Source organism: Carlito syrichta, unplaced genomic scaffold (genome assembly GCF_000164805.1).
Source record: "Carlito syrichta isolate Samal-C Ts95f unplaced genomic scaffold, Tarsius_syrichta-2.0.1 Scaffold309650, whole genome shotgun sequence".
In the NCBI taxonomy this organism is placed as follows: Eukaryota; Metazoa; Chordata; class Mammalia; order Primates; family Tarsiidae; genus Carlito; species Carlito syrichta.
This window is the reverse complement of record NW_007253746.1, coordinates 136,028-150,891: the sequence shown is the minus strand read 5'-3', so window position 1 is coordinate 150,891 and position 14,864 is coordinate 136,028. Positions and strand designations below refer to the sequence as shown.

The window sequence follows — 14,864 nt, the reverse complement described above, 5'->3', positions numbered from 1 at the left end:
ATCTTCACTTTGAGTATTTCTCATTTCCATTGTGTCGGGAATATGTCAAATCCTGGCTACTAGCTATTTTGAAATATGCAATACATTGTTGTTTACTCAGCTATCAAACTTCAGAACTCACTCCTTCTGTCTAACTGTGTGTTTGTACCCATTGACCAGCCTTTTGTAGCTCCCCTCCATCCCCCGAACGCCATTCCCAGTCTCTGGTATCTATCATTCTGCTCTCTACCTCCATAAGATCAACTTTTTGAGCTCCCACATATGAGTGAGAACATGCAGTATCTATATTTTTTAGTGTGAGGGGATGTCAAATCATTGGGTATTTTGGCGTGTATGCCTGTCTTGTTCTGTGCTGAGAGGTCTGTCCACCTGTCACACCTGGCTATGCTTGCTTTCTGAATGCGGTACTTTTTGTTGCCTGTCCACAGATTGGGGAGCGGGGCCTCAACCTCTCTGGGGGTCAGAAGCAGCGGATCAGTCTGGCTCGCGCCGTCTATTCCAACCGTCAGCTCTACCTGCTGGACGACCCCCTGTCAGCTGTGGACGCCCATGTGGGGAAGCACATCTTTGAGGAGTGTATTAAGAAGGTGCTCCGGGGGAAGACTGTCATCCTGGTGACCCACCAGCTGCAGGTGATCACCCATCCAGGGCTCTAACTAGGGTTGACAGATATCTTAGATCCTTAAGCTCTTGCCATTCCAGAGTGGATTCAATGACAACCTACAGCAGCTGTCCCTTCATCTCACACTAAGTTCCCCAAATTCAGGGAGGGCTATAAAAAAACTTGGATTTCCTCTGCTTTCTGTGAAGAGAAGATAGGCTGGTAAAAGATTTTTGTGGCTGGTAAAAGATGATACCAAATTTTAAGGTCTTCCTTCTCTTCAAAATTTTATGGGTAGACTCCTGCATTTCAAGTTTCACAAAAAGGAAATAATATCTCAGAGAAGAATTCCCCAAGTCTCCTATTCTTAGATTAAAAGCTATCTCTGAGTATGTTTTTACTGACAACAGTCACAGTGCAGTGGCTGTTTCTGGAGCTCTCTCATGAGTAATTTTCCTTGACTATTTTCACATGTGTATGACCTCAATGCCTTATTATTTTCTCTTCTCCTTCTTTTGTTTCTTCTTCTTTTGCTTTGCTATTTATTTATTTATTTTTGGTGTAAATTACTTAAGGCCTAAACAAGGTTTAGAAAATAATTAATGAAAACCACTCAGATTGAACAAGAAAGCACTCTCAGATGACATTGTCTCCTCCCTCCTGCTGTTCTCACTTTGTTTTTCATTATTTCCACAAATCTTGTCATACATTGACAACATATGTGTGCGTCTCTAGACATGGCAAAGTTCTTTTTGCATGTTTTTAAACTTTACATGATTGATATTTTACTTTCTGTGTCCTTTGGTAATTTCCTTTTTTCACTCAACATTATGTTGTTACATGTAACTTTATTTAATTCTCACTCGTATAGTATTCCAATGTCTGAATATATCAGAATTTATTTCTCCAAGGTGAACATTTATTTCCAATTTTTATCTTCCACAAAAATGTTTCGGTGTACATGTCTTCTACATGTGTCTTTGTACACATTTGAGAGTTTTTATAGGATAGAGTTTTAGGAGTCAAACTGTTGGTTCATAATTCAAAACTATAATTCATATAAATCATAATTCATACAACTTCAAAAGACTTCCATGTTGCTAGAAATATTACCTTATTCTTCAAAGTACCAATCTACAATCCTTCCACTATGAGAGTGTCTTTATGCAGTTCATCACCAACATTTGGGGTTGTCCCACTTTTAAATGTTTGCCAATCATTGTTATAAAATAATATATTTTATTATAATTTAAATTTACATTTTCCCAATGAATAGTAAAGTTGAACATCTTTCCATGTGTTTACTGAAGACCTTATTTCTTCTGACTGTCCAGTACTTACAGTTTTGTGACCAAATCATTCTGCTAGAAGATGGGAAAATATGTGAAAATGGAACTCACAGTGAGTTAATACAGAAAAAGGGGCAATATGCCCAGCTCATCCAGAAGATGCATAAGGAAGCCACACAGGTGATTTCCACTCCTCCCTCCCTCCCTCCCTTCCTATGGGTGGAACCCCTCTTCATTCACAGCATGTGCTTTCTTCCCAGGACATGTTGCAGAACACAGTCAAGATAGCAGAGAAACCACAAGCAGAAAGTCAGGCTCAGGCCACCTCCAAGGAAGACCCTCTGAGTGAAAATGCTGATAATGGTATGGGGAACAGAAAGAGAATGTCTGCATGCCTGTCTGAGTCCTCCAGAGGTCCTGGCATTGCTTTTGGGACTCTAGACTAGGCCATGTCCCTCGTGGTCTGAGATCCTAAGCCTTCACACACACATGTCACAGATCCAAGAAGTTGAGGGCTGTGGGATGTGGACTGTGGTGGGCAGGAGCCCTGAAGGATCTGAGAAGTGAGTGTTGTTGGGAGGCAGAGCTGAGGGTGTGGAGCAGAGGCAGGAGTGGGGTAGCTTTGGCTCTGAGTGGTGCAGATTTAAGCCTTGGCACATTGCACATTTGCAGAGTAAATGTTGAAAACAGAGGTATTGGAAGTCACAAATGAGTTGGGCCCAGTCCCTGATGTCCAGAAGCTCATGGTCTGGCTCTTTTCTGAGGCAGGGCATCAGAAGGGAAAGACCTCCATTGTTCAAGTAAGGCAGTTATAGCTTTGAATCCCACTCTGCTGCTTACAAGCCAGTGTAACTTGGCCACACAATTTAACTTCTCTAGACCCTCGTTGGCAAAAGTGGAGATAATAGTGCTTACTTTGCAGGGTTGAATGGGAGGTTAGAGGAGGTCAGATGTAGAGAGGTCCCCAGCACAGTGCCCGGCACATTGTAAGCTCGGCCTCCAACAGAGTCTTTTTGAAGGAAACCTACTCCAAAATCTTCCATCCTCGTGTAATTTCACTCCAGATTTGAATTCCAGGAAGAGTGCTTTTCCCCAGGAAATGTTGGAGTTTTGTTACTTGAAGGAGTCAGGCAAAAACAGTAGTCACCACTGTGCTGGTTTTGTGTTGCTTATCATCAGAAGCATCTGTGGATATCTCCAGGTACTGGTCTTTGGGCCAAGTGCAAGGCCAAGGGTTGACCTGGACTGGTGTCAAAACTATCTTTTGAAGTTGTCTCAGAAATGTATTGCTGCAGAGCATCCTAGCAGCCACCTAGGCTTACCTTTTTTAAGAGGAGGAAACAGAATTTAAGTGATTTGCCTGGGATAGTATGATGATGACAGTTCTGGATTCAGTTCTGGATCCAGTTTTCTAGTTCCAGGTCACTACTGTCTTCATTCTCTCCTGCTGCTTCTCTTAGCCATCAAGCACTTGAAAACCCCAGGCCCTTTAGGGTTTATTGAATGGTCAGGGATGGATACTCTTTCCAGGCTCTGGAGCCCAGGCCAAAGATTACCTTCAATAAAATCTTCTATGGAAAACCAGCTCATTAGGGCTAGAATTAGGTGGGGCACTGAAGCTGGGAGGCAAGGAAGCTGGAAAAGGATTGAAGCCAGGGCAGAAGGCTTTGCTAGGACTCCTCCCAAACCTGGAAGGAGATCATGTGGTTGGACACATACTGTTCTTCTTTTCTTTTACCCTGACCCAGGGCTGGAGCATCAGCTCACGGAGAAGGAGGAGATGAAAGAAGGTTCCCTGAGGTGGAGTGTCTACCACCACTATATCCAGGCGGCTGGAGGTACAATCTGCTGACCCATGCCAGGCCTGGAGCTCGCTCTTGGCCCAGTCCTGCCCCGACACTGGGCCAGACTGGAACATGTGAGACCATGTGAAGTAGAGATGTGCAGAGGAGTCATAGCATGCATTGGCTTAACTTGCACAAACCTGGCCACACTCAGTTATAGCAGCTCTATCACCAAAGCCAACACTGGCAGTTGTATTTTCATGTAAACTCATATTTTCAGTGCTTTTCAAACTCTGGGTCCTAATCCATTGATAGGTTGTGAAACCAACTGAGTAAATCATGAGCAGCACTAAAAGACATGAAGTACTATAGAGCAGGGCAGAAAATATAAGCAAGTCCTACATTAGGTAACATTGGTGAGACTTTTATTTTGGTGTACATTAACTGTGATTTAATCTTTTTTTCTTTCTTTTCTTTCTTTCTTTCTTTTTCCTTCTTTTTTTTTGAGTCAGGGTCTTGCTCTGTTGCCCAGGCAGTGGCATGGTCATGGCTCATGCAGTCTCCACTGTCTGGGCTCAGCTGATCCTTCCACCTCAGTCTCCCAACTAACTGGAACTACAGGCACACACCACCATGTCTGGCTAATTTTTAAATTTTTTGTGGAGACAGGTCTTGCTATGTTGCCTAGGCTGTTCTTGAACTCCTGGGCTCAAGCAGTTCTCCCACCTCAGCCTCCCAAAGTGCTGGGATTATAGGTATGAGCCTCTGCACTCAGCCTAAAATTTCTTAAGGTAGACAGATGGCAATTCAAAGTTCAGTGCTATTTCTTTATTAAATGGTGTATATTACCGTGTATATTTACTGTACAATGTTGTTAACACAAAACCAAGTATATGGCACTGTACTTTTTAAATAACATAAAAGATTTCTAAAAGTAATTTAGACTCTCCCCAACTTTTTGCTTTTCATTGCCGTTGGAATCTGACCCTTGTCTAAGTTGTGTCTCCTTTCTACCTGTCTTGAGGAGGAAAAGAGAGGCTGTGTGCTGGTCACCATACCCACCCCTTCCACCATGGGTGTCTCTGCAGGGTGTAACTCAGGACCTGCCAGAGCAGGGGAGCAGCAAATGCTTGTTCAGAAATGCAGAGGTGGATTGAGCAGCTACTTGATCTGTATCTATGAAGGCCTACTATGTGCCAAGCTCTGAGGGAGAGGGGGTATAAAGTCATCTAAGAACCAACCCTGGAATCTAGCTGGAGAATTAAGACGTTGCTTCCAGCAGATAGCAAGAGAGAGCTCTATGGCCAGGGAACCTCAGATATCATCAAAGAGTGTAGAATTTGGGAAGGACTCTGGCATGGGACACACGGGTGTGGACAGGTGGGCAGGCTTCTGTGTGCAAGATGGGGTGCTGAAGGAAGGACTCACCTGAGTTTTCCTGTCCTTGACTTCTTTTGAATCCCAACTCCACCGCTCACCAGCTCTGTGCCTTGAGCAAGTTATTTACTCTGAGATTCAGTTTTCTCATTGTCTTAGTCCGTTTGTGCTGCTATAACAAAATCTCTTAGACTGGGTAATTTATAAAGAACAGAAATTTATTTCTCACAGTTTTGGAGACTGGGCTATCCAAGATCAAGGCACTGGCAGGTTCAGAGCCTGGTAAGGGCCCAATATCTGCTTTCCACATGGTGTCTTGAACACCGCATTCTCTGGAGGACACAGATGCTGTGTCCTCATATGGCGGAAGGGACAGAAAGCAAGAGAGGCAGCTCATAGAAGCCTCTTTTATAAGGGCATTAATCCCATTCATGATGGCTCCCTCCTCATGACCTAATCACCTCCTAGAGGCTTCACCTTCTAATACCATCACCTTGGTGACTTGGTTTCAACAGTTGAATTTCAGAGAGACACATGGATTCAAACAATTGTACTCATGTAAATATGGACAGGGATTACTAACTCCAAAATAATGCATATGTTTAGGACTATTCCTGACATGTAGAACATAATAGTATATAGCACATACTGCATAAAAGGTGGCTGGTGTTTTTAAATAACCCACAGGACTGGCATAAGAGGAACTCACTTCTCCAGAATACTGTTCTGTGCCAGGCACTGGGCAGGGTGCTTGACACACATGATCTCATATTGTCTTTGTCATAGCCCTGAGGCTAGTATGGCCATCACCCTTTCATAGGTCAGAGGTGTAATGTCACTGACCTTGGTACTTGGTCCAGGGTCGCACAACTTGGAAGTGGAAGAGTCAGGATTTGAACCCAGGGCTCTTTGATTTTGGAACCCAGCTCCTCCCATTCCTCCAAGGTGTCCAAGGTGAATGTGGGTCAAAGATCTCCAGGGACTCAGGGCCTGGGATGGCTGAGCCAGTGTGGCAGTGGCTGCCTTGTCCAGCCAGTGTGCCAGTGGTCGCCTTGCTGTCTGTGGCATCTGTGTGTCAGCTCTGTCTCCCCCCCAGGTTACATCATCTCCATTTTGGCTTTCTTCCTCATGATGATGATTGTCCTCCTCACATCCTTCAGCTTCTGGTGGCTGAGCTATTGGTTGGAGCAGGGTTCAGGGGTGAGTGCCATGACACAAGCGGGCTGTGTTTCTGTGGGACGGAATGAGGCAGTGTGACTTCTTGTTCCCTGAGACTATGAGAGCCAGAGTGTGACTAGGAACCTACATGGCAAGCCCAGAGGCTAGCTGTCAACCAGTGTTCCAGAGAGAACCATCTGGGAGCTGGGATATCAGGTTCCCTGCTGGCACTGGCCTCCTGGGTTTACAGAATGAATGGTCACCCATACAGTCTAGCTGAGACAAAGCCAAGAGATTTATGTCCCCAAACGGCTCTCCAGGAATCTTTACATTGCTAGTATGTATGGGGAGCAGGAAAAGAATGTCTGCATGCCTGCCTGGGTCCTCTAGAGGCCCTAACATTGCTTCCAGGATCCTAGACTGGGCTATGTCCCTTATGGTCTGAGATCCTAAACCTTCACACACACAGGTCACAGATACAAGTAGTTGAGGGCTGTGGGGTGTGGACTGTGGTGAGCAGGAGGCCTGAAGGATCCAAGAAGTAAGTGTTGTGGCTCGCTTCTTTGGCTCCAGGCCTGCCTCCTCTCTATGGTTCATTTAAAATATACTCCTGGGTTTGGGAGCTGGATACCACTATGGGACCACATCATGTCATGTTATTTCATTAATCTTCCCAACCACATCCAGAGGTTGGTGTCATTGTCCCCATTTTACCTATAAGGACACTGTGCCTAGAAAGAATAAAGAATCTGCCCTAGGACAGGATGGAGCCAGGACTTGAATTTGGTGTTTTTGGTGCTGGAAGTCATGCTTTCCCCACAGTGCCCTCCATGGTTAACTTTTGAAGCATGTACCAGGAGGGTTGGGTCAGGAAAACAGGAACATTTAGAAACTCTAAGCATTTAGGACTTCCAAAGGTTTTAATTTTTTTATTTTAAATATGTGGGGTATAATTCAGGGTTAGGTATACAAATGTTCATTATGCAGGTACCCTTGTTGATGAGGTGTGCCCTCCCGCAGCAGTTTCACACTATTGCCAATCCCACCCTCTTCCCCTGGCAGTTTTCCACTACTGCCAATTCCCTTCTTATAGTATTATGATAATTGGTTCAAGTTCTGCTTATGAATGAGAACATGCGGTACTCAGTTCTTTGTTTCTGTGATAGATCATTCAGTATTATAGACTCTAAGTCCATCCAATTTGCTGCAAAGTTCATAATTTTGTCCTTTTTATGGCTGTTTAATATTCCATCATGTATATGTACCACATTTTAAAAATTATTCATTCCTCTTTCAATGGGTTGATTCCATGTTTTTGCTATTGTGAATAATGCTGCAATAAACATGCGTGTGCAGGTATCCTTTTCATAGTGATTTGAGTTCCTCTGGGTATATTCCCAGTAGGAGGATTGGGGTCATATGGAAGGTTGACTTTTTAGATCTTTTAGAAATCGCCACACTGTTTTCCACAGAGGTTGCACTAGTTTACACACCCACCAACAGTGTAGAAGTATTCCCTTTTCCCTGCATCCTCTCCAGCATCCAAAGATTTGATATAGAGAATTAGAGGCATACACATACACAACCATTGGAGGGGAAGTGGCCACCAGGGATGTCAGCAGTAGGTGGAACTGAAGTGGATGATCCTAAGAAGGGTGCCTGCAATCTTTCAGCACAACCCCATGGCCCATGCATACCCAAGGCTGCCACCAGAGATAGATGGTTTCTCCCTTTCCACCTTTCAGAAAAGGTGCCTCTCCTTGGCAGAATCTAACCTGAAACCATGCTGGCAAGGGGTCTGGGAAATCAAGTTCCCAAGTCTCCTTTTGCATTGCAGCAGTGAGTGTGGAAGGGACAGCCTGCTGCAGAGGTTCAGGGATACACCCTGAGGACAGGCAGGGTAGCGGAAAGGGCAGGAGGGGACAGTTAAAACACTTAGCAGGGAAATTTAGACATAGAGTTCCATCTTCCACCAGCCATTGAGTCTTATGTGGCCCCAGGGAAGGGATTTTCCTGCCACTGAATTTTACTGTGGACTCCGTAGTCTGACCCCGACCCCTTTCTTTCTTGAAGACCAATAGCAGCTGGGTGAGAAATAGAACCACTGCAGACCCTGATGACATGGCGAACAATCCTCAGCTACCCTTTTACCAAATGGTGTACGGCCTCACCACTCTGCTTCTGGTCTGCGTAGGGATCTGCTCTGCATGGACTTTCACCAAAGTCACGAGAAAGGCATCCACAGCCTTGCACAACAAGCTCTTCAACAAGGTATGGGCCTGGGCCCTGGGCGTGGCCACATGCTGAGCCCTGACCTTGCCCAGCTTTTTTTTTTAACAGTTTTTGATTTACAGAGAAATCCATATGAAAGTATGGAGTTTCCATATGCCCATCCTCCCCCTACCACCCCTGGTTTCTCTTGTTTTTAACATCTTGCATCAATGTGAGTCATTGTTACAGTTGATGAGTCTATATTGATACATCATCATTATTATTAACTGAAGTCCATAGTTTACATTTATGACTCATTCTTTGTGTTGTACATTCTACATTTTGATAAATATATAATGACATGCATCCACTATACAGGATAGTTTGATTGCCTTAAAAATCCCCTGTGCCCCACGTATTCGTCTCCCCCTTCCTCCCTCCAAACTACTGGCAACACTGATTATTTTTACCATCTCCATAGTTCTGCATTTTCTAGAATGTCATAGTTGCAGGTGGATAGACTGGGCCACTTGGTGAGGAGGGAGTGCATAGATGTGTTGGGGCTTTCCTGTTGCTGGAATTCAGAGTACCCCAATGGAGGGGTAGTAGACACGCACCAGCGCTGGTCTCCATGGGCTGAACACTGTCACACACAGAGTTGCTCTTGAATGCCCCGCATTTCCTTTGCAGTGGGCATTATCCTCATTTTACATTTGAGAAAACTGAACCCTCATGTGTGTGTGATTAGAATACCACATTGCCTGTGACACTACACTGCCTCTTAGAAGGCTTTCCCTCATCTCTCAGTTAAAGCAATTGACTTCATGGAACCAGAAAGCAAGAGAAGGAAATTCTACATGAGGTCCGATAATCTCCTATCTGGCCTGTGGTGATGGCACTCAGCAAGGTCTCTGAGTTGTTTCTGACTGCACATTCCAAGATTCTAGAAATATCCAGTGCCCAGGCCTCCAAGTAACATTCTGTATTATATTTTACTTTCAAGAAACGTACAAGTTTCTTTCCATTAGAAAATGTTTAATATTTAAAATATTTTCCTTTTTCTAGTCCTTTCATTTCTTTTTAAAAATTTTTAATTTGTCTTTGTAGTTTTAAATAATTACAGTAAAGGACAAATCTCAAAGAAAATCAGCTCAACTGCAAGAACAATAGAAAACAAAAAAGAAAACAATGAAAAAACAACAGCAAGAAAACCCCAAATTATTTTGATACTTATGAGGCAATCAGAAACCTTCTGTCCCCACCATTCGTTCCTAGTTTGGAGTGAGATTGGGCTCTCACAAAGATGGCTTCCTCATCCACCATGGAAATGAGGTTTGCTCCTGTGCCTCTCTCCATATACCCCCACCCTCCAATGAGTGCTCAGTCCTTGAGGGAGTGACTCTTGCCTTTTGATTTCTTGAAGTGATTGTGACAATTCTGATTGCCTCAACTAAAGAATTTAATAAAACATTCTGGATATAAAATGAATGGTGTTTTAGAGACAGAGAAAGCAAGAGAGCTTTTAACCTGTCCCTCTGAATCTTACTACTCTTCTTCACTCTTAGAGAGCAAGCATGAATGTGAACTATACTTGCTTTCAGTATTCAGGCATTTGCCATGAGAGCTGCTGCAAGGGACGCTTCATGGCTCACATAATTACATTTATTAATAGCCAAAACGTCCCCCCCTCATCTTTCCTTTAGTTCTGGCTTTAATAGATACTCTTCACTTCTGTGTATTTGTATTTCTTGCGTTATGCTTGAGAAATACATGGGGAAATGGAGGTGGTTGGTCAGTCAGTGCCATGAGCCATTGCGAAATTCCTTCTGTGAAGAGTGTGACTGTGCCAGGCTGGGGAAGCCTCAGGAGGCTTATTCAGGTCACAGTTTTGCCAATTAACTTCATGGGTGACCTTGAGCAAGTCACGAAGCCACTTCTTCAGTTTTCTCATCTGCAAAATGAAGACAAGAATCAGATGCCTTAGTTAGAGCCCTTCTGGTTTGATCTCCAAATACTCTCATGCCCACTGGCTTTTGGAGATCAAGTTTGAGAAGGGGCAGTTATGGCTAAATTTGATCCCAGAATCCAAATGTTGTGCAGTTGCAGTGAAATTGCTCCTATTAATCTTTGGCAATCTTGAGTGAAAATGGGCCCATCTGTAGAAAACAATAAGAGCTGGTATTGGTGGAATGCTTGCCAGAGAGCAGGCAGTGTTGTGAGCACTTACAATATATACTCTCTCCTATTTAATAGTAACTTTATGGGATATAATTCATATGCCATAAATTTGCCCTTTTAAATTGTACAACTCAGAGGTGTTCAGTATATTTTAAGAGATGTGCCAACCTCACCACAACTCTATGAAGCATCATTATCGTTGCCATCTAATGAGGACCTTGAGACTCAGAGAGGCTAAGTAACTTGCCCAAGGTCAGCTAGCAGGAGGTATAGAAGCTGGGTAGCATTGCAATCCAGGCAGATGGACTCAGAGCCCATTCATGCTTTTAGATCATTGCTCTACACTGCCTCCCCTGGGTATCCCTTGGCTGCACCAGGGTGACAGACTCCAAAACGAGAACTGCAGCTTCTCTGATGATCCACATTCATTTTGTCCCTGCAGGTTTTCCGCTGCCCCATGAGTTTCTTTGACACGACCCCAACAGGCCGACTCATGAACTGCTTTGCGGGGGACTTGGATGAGCTTGACCAGCTCCTGCCCATTGTGGCTGAGGAGTTCCTGGTCCTGTTTCTGACGGTAATTGCTGTCCTGCTGATTGTGAGTGTGCTGTCTCCATACATCCTGCTGATGGGAGTCCTAGTAATTGGTGTTTGCCTCGTCTATTATGTGTGAGTAGGTTCTTTTTGTTTATGAGTGGAGTTTATGACTTGGGGTGCAAGGCTGGGACCAATCCAGGTCACTCGCTATCATTCTCGATGCAGGATGTTCAAGAGGGCCATCAATGTGTTCAAGAGACTGGAGAACTACAGCCGCTCTCCTTTGTTTTCTCACCTCCTCACCTCTCTGCATGGCCTGAGCTCCATCCATGTCTATGGAAAAACTGAAGAATTCATCAGCCAGTGAGTTCTTCTGCTGCCCTCTCAGGATGATGGGACTGTGGAGGTGGCGGAAAGCAGGGAGGGGAATAGAGCAGCTGGGAATGGCACCATCTTCAGAGGAATCCGATAGCACATTGTTCTATTCCTTTTATTTATCTGAGCCTCCTGAATTTCATCTGTAAGATGGTGTTTATAAAAAGAAAAAATGCCAGCCGGGCTTGGTGGCTCAGCCTGTAATCCCGCGCCTTTGGGAGGCTGAGGTGAGTGGATTGTCTGAGCCCACGAGTTCGAGACCTGCCTGGGCAGCGAGACCTCATCTCTACAATAAGTCAAAAAATCAGTTGGGCGTGGTAGCGCACGCCTGTGATTCCGGCTACTTGGAAGGCTGAGACAGAAGGATCGCCAGAGCCTAGCAGGTCGAGGCTGTGGTGGCTGGGAGCGGCCACTGCACTCCGGTCTGGGCGACAGAGTGAGACTCCAACTCAAAAAAAAAGAAAAAATACCAACAGTGTGGAACATGTTTGTAAACATTTTTTGTTTTGTTTTGATTTTCTTTTTTAGTCAGAGTCTCATTCTGTCACCCAGACTGGAGTACAGTGGCATGCTCACGGCCACCGCAGCCTCAACCTTCTGGGCTCAGGCAATCCTTCTGCCTTAGCCTTCCAAGTAGCTGGAACTACAGGCGTGTGCTACCACGCCCGGCTTATCTTTGATTTATTGTAGAGACAAGGTCTTACTAAGTTGCCCAGGCTAATCTCAAATCCCTGAGCTCAGGCAATCCTTTCTCCTCAGCCTCCCAAAGTGCTGGGATTACAGACTATATTTGTAAACTTTAAAGATATATACATATATGCACACATACACATATGTGTGCATATATGTATATCTATTTGATAATATGATGTAAATACATTTTGCATAATGTTTTTTTCCTTTTACTTCTACACAAATATCTAACTGTAACAAAATAATGACGAACAATAGCTTTCTAAATAACAGAACTTCCTTTACTACTCATGCTCATCAATGGCCTTCTGAATGTTGAAACAAATAAGCAAACGAATCCTTTGATTGTTGTTGAGGCTTAACTGTGTATGTGAACTTATCTATTTGTAGGGGACAATCACATGTTCTTCCCCTCTAAGAGGTTCACAGTCTGGTGGAGGAGAGGAGACACAGGCCATGTTTTTGTAATGATACAGGGTTGAGTAAGAGGGAGGCATGAGAGTGGAGCATATGGGCTGCCATGGGAGTTCAGGGGGGAAAGAGATGGCCTCAGGAAATCAGGGAAGGCTTTGGGGAGGAGGTGGCATCTGAGCTGGTCTTGAAGCCTGGGTAAGATTCGGGGATGGGAGATGGTGGGTGCTCAGATCATGGCACCTGCTCCCCCAGCGGCACTGGAGAGCACCCAAGGTCTGTGCAGACGCTAGGACTGCACACTGTTCATTCAGCCCACACTGAGAACCTACCATGTGCCCAGTGCCCACTAGGGATACCGCAGGAGACAAGACAGATGCGGTCCCCACCCCGAAGTATAAAGCAGGTCCAGGGACAGAGAGATACTGTGGTGGGATTGGAGTTGCTGTTAGAGAGGTCCTCAGAGGACAGGGCCTTCAGCAGAGATCTGAAGGGAATAAGGATCAATCTATGGAAATGTGTGGGCAAGAGCTTTCCAGGCAAAGGAACAGGAAATGCAGACTCTGAGAGATGGGGACATAAGTTGGAAGGATAGTAAGGCGGCGTGAGTGCAAGGGACCACTGAGTGACCAGGGCCTGCTGTGTTTAATCTGGGAAGGCCTCAAGGTGGAGCTAACTCAATCAGTGTGGAAGGATGAAGTAGACAGGATTTGGAATGGCTTATGCAAAGGTTCAGAGGGTATGGACAGAGTGACCTAAGGACCACTGTGCCTGGCTGATTGCCCACTTGAATGGCAAGATGGTTTAGTTGATATGTAGATGAACATTTTATTTTTTTTAATTATTTATTTTATTTTAAAGATGTTGGGACAAAATTCAGGATTAGGTATACAAGTGATCATTGTGCAGGTAAAGTTTGGACCTCCCTTTGGTCTCCACTTTGCCTGGTTTCAGATTAGGTACCCTTATTGATGAACATTTTATTTTAATAATCAAAGATTTATTTGCATATACTTTAGAAAAACTACAACTAACACATCAAAGCCATTATTTATGCAATTTAAGGTAGTAATAAAAAGTTTCCTTTAATATACCTTTTAAAATAAAATAAAGCAAGTGAAATAAAAGTATTAATCAAATAGCAGTACAGGTTATAACTGATATGGGAAATTGTGGTGGTGGTATGTGAAAACTGGAAATTGTTAAGTCTCTTGGTTGGAAGTGACAGAAAAAAGCTAATTCAAACTCACTTAAAAAATAAAAGACTTTATGAGAAAATAGTAACAATTGCTAAGTAAGACAATTAATTAAATGTTAATTAAATCAACTTCTAATTTATTTTGTAATTTCTTTTATAATCTACTTTTTGTTATGAAAATTATTTTTAAAATTATAAAAAATTTTATAACAAAAGACCAGGATGAAAGGGGGCACAGGCACATCTCCTGGTTTAGTCAAATGAAGAAATTAAGGCAGGGGGCCGGGGACTCCCTGCAAGTGAGGCTTAATCCAGAGACTTGCATGATGTCCCCAGCCCCAACACCCATAGTAGCAGACCTCCCACTACCCTGCCAGGAGGAATCACTTCCCGGCACCCACTCACAAATCCTGGCATTTATCCCCTCTCTTTAGCCCAAATATTGTGACTTGCCCATCCTTGAACGAGTCCCAGAGGTTAGGGGAAGAGCAAGTGCCAGTGGTGGGCATGAGCCGCAGAGCGCACTCCCCACTCTGGGTCAGGAGTCAGGTCAGCTCCACCCAAATCCATGGTTGAGAAAGGGGTAGGGAGAACCCCCCAAAGAAAAATCAGGCTCTGTTGCTGGATGTGGGGAACTGGGTGCTGGAGAAAGCAACCAGTGTCCACCGTGGGAAACCCTGAGTTAGATAAACATGTGGCTTTTAGCTTGTGTTTTCTTCCTCAGATTTAAAAAGCTGACGGATACATGGAATAACTACCTGCTGATGTTTTTGTCTTCCACGCGATGGGTGGCATTGAGGGTGGAGATCATGACCAACTTGGTGACCTTGGCTGTAGCCTTTTTCGTGGCTTTCGGCATTTCCTCCGCCCCCTATTCCTATAAAGCCATGGCTATCAGCTTTGTGTTGCAGGTAAGGAAGGGTGTGACTCTCAGTCGGTCCTCTTCTGGATTGTGCCCGGGTCCCTGGGCAGACTCGGGAGGTCCTCAGGATTTGGATTTCACCTACACTGCTGGCCATGTGTGATCTTATGAGCTATGTCTTGGTCTTCTG

At 44.4% G+C, this 14,864-nt stretch overlaps 1 protein-coding gene across 1 annotated transcript in view; it reads left to right on the top strand.

Annotated features, from left to right (window-relative positions):
* The window catches only part of ABCC11 (ATP binding cassette subfamily C member 11), a 73,268-nt gene that overhangs the window by 31,492 nt on the left and 26,912 nt on the right, over window positions 1-14,864 (top strand). Inside the window, exons 15-23 of the mRNA XM_008067515.2 lie at window positions 429-632; window positions 1,936-2,070; window positions 2,151-2,253; window positions 3,639-3,728; window positions 6,148-6,251; window positions 8,283-8,480; window positions 11,041-11,267; window positions 11,361-11,498; window positions 14,537-14,723. Coding sequence (XP_008065706.2) covers window positions 429-632; window positions 1,936-2,070; window positions 2,151-2,253; window positions 3,639-3,728; window positions 6,148-6,251; window positions 8,283-8,480; window positions 11,041-11,267; window positions 11,361-11,498; window positions 14,537-14,723 — 1,386 coding nt within the window. The remainder of the gene's footprint in view (window positions 1-428; window positions 633-1,935; window positions 2,071-2,150; window positions 2,254-3,638; window positions 3,729-6,147; window positions 6,252-8,282; window positions 8,481-11,040; window positions 11,268-11,360; window positions 11,499-14,536; window positions 14,724-14,864) is intronic.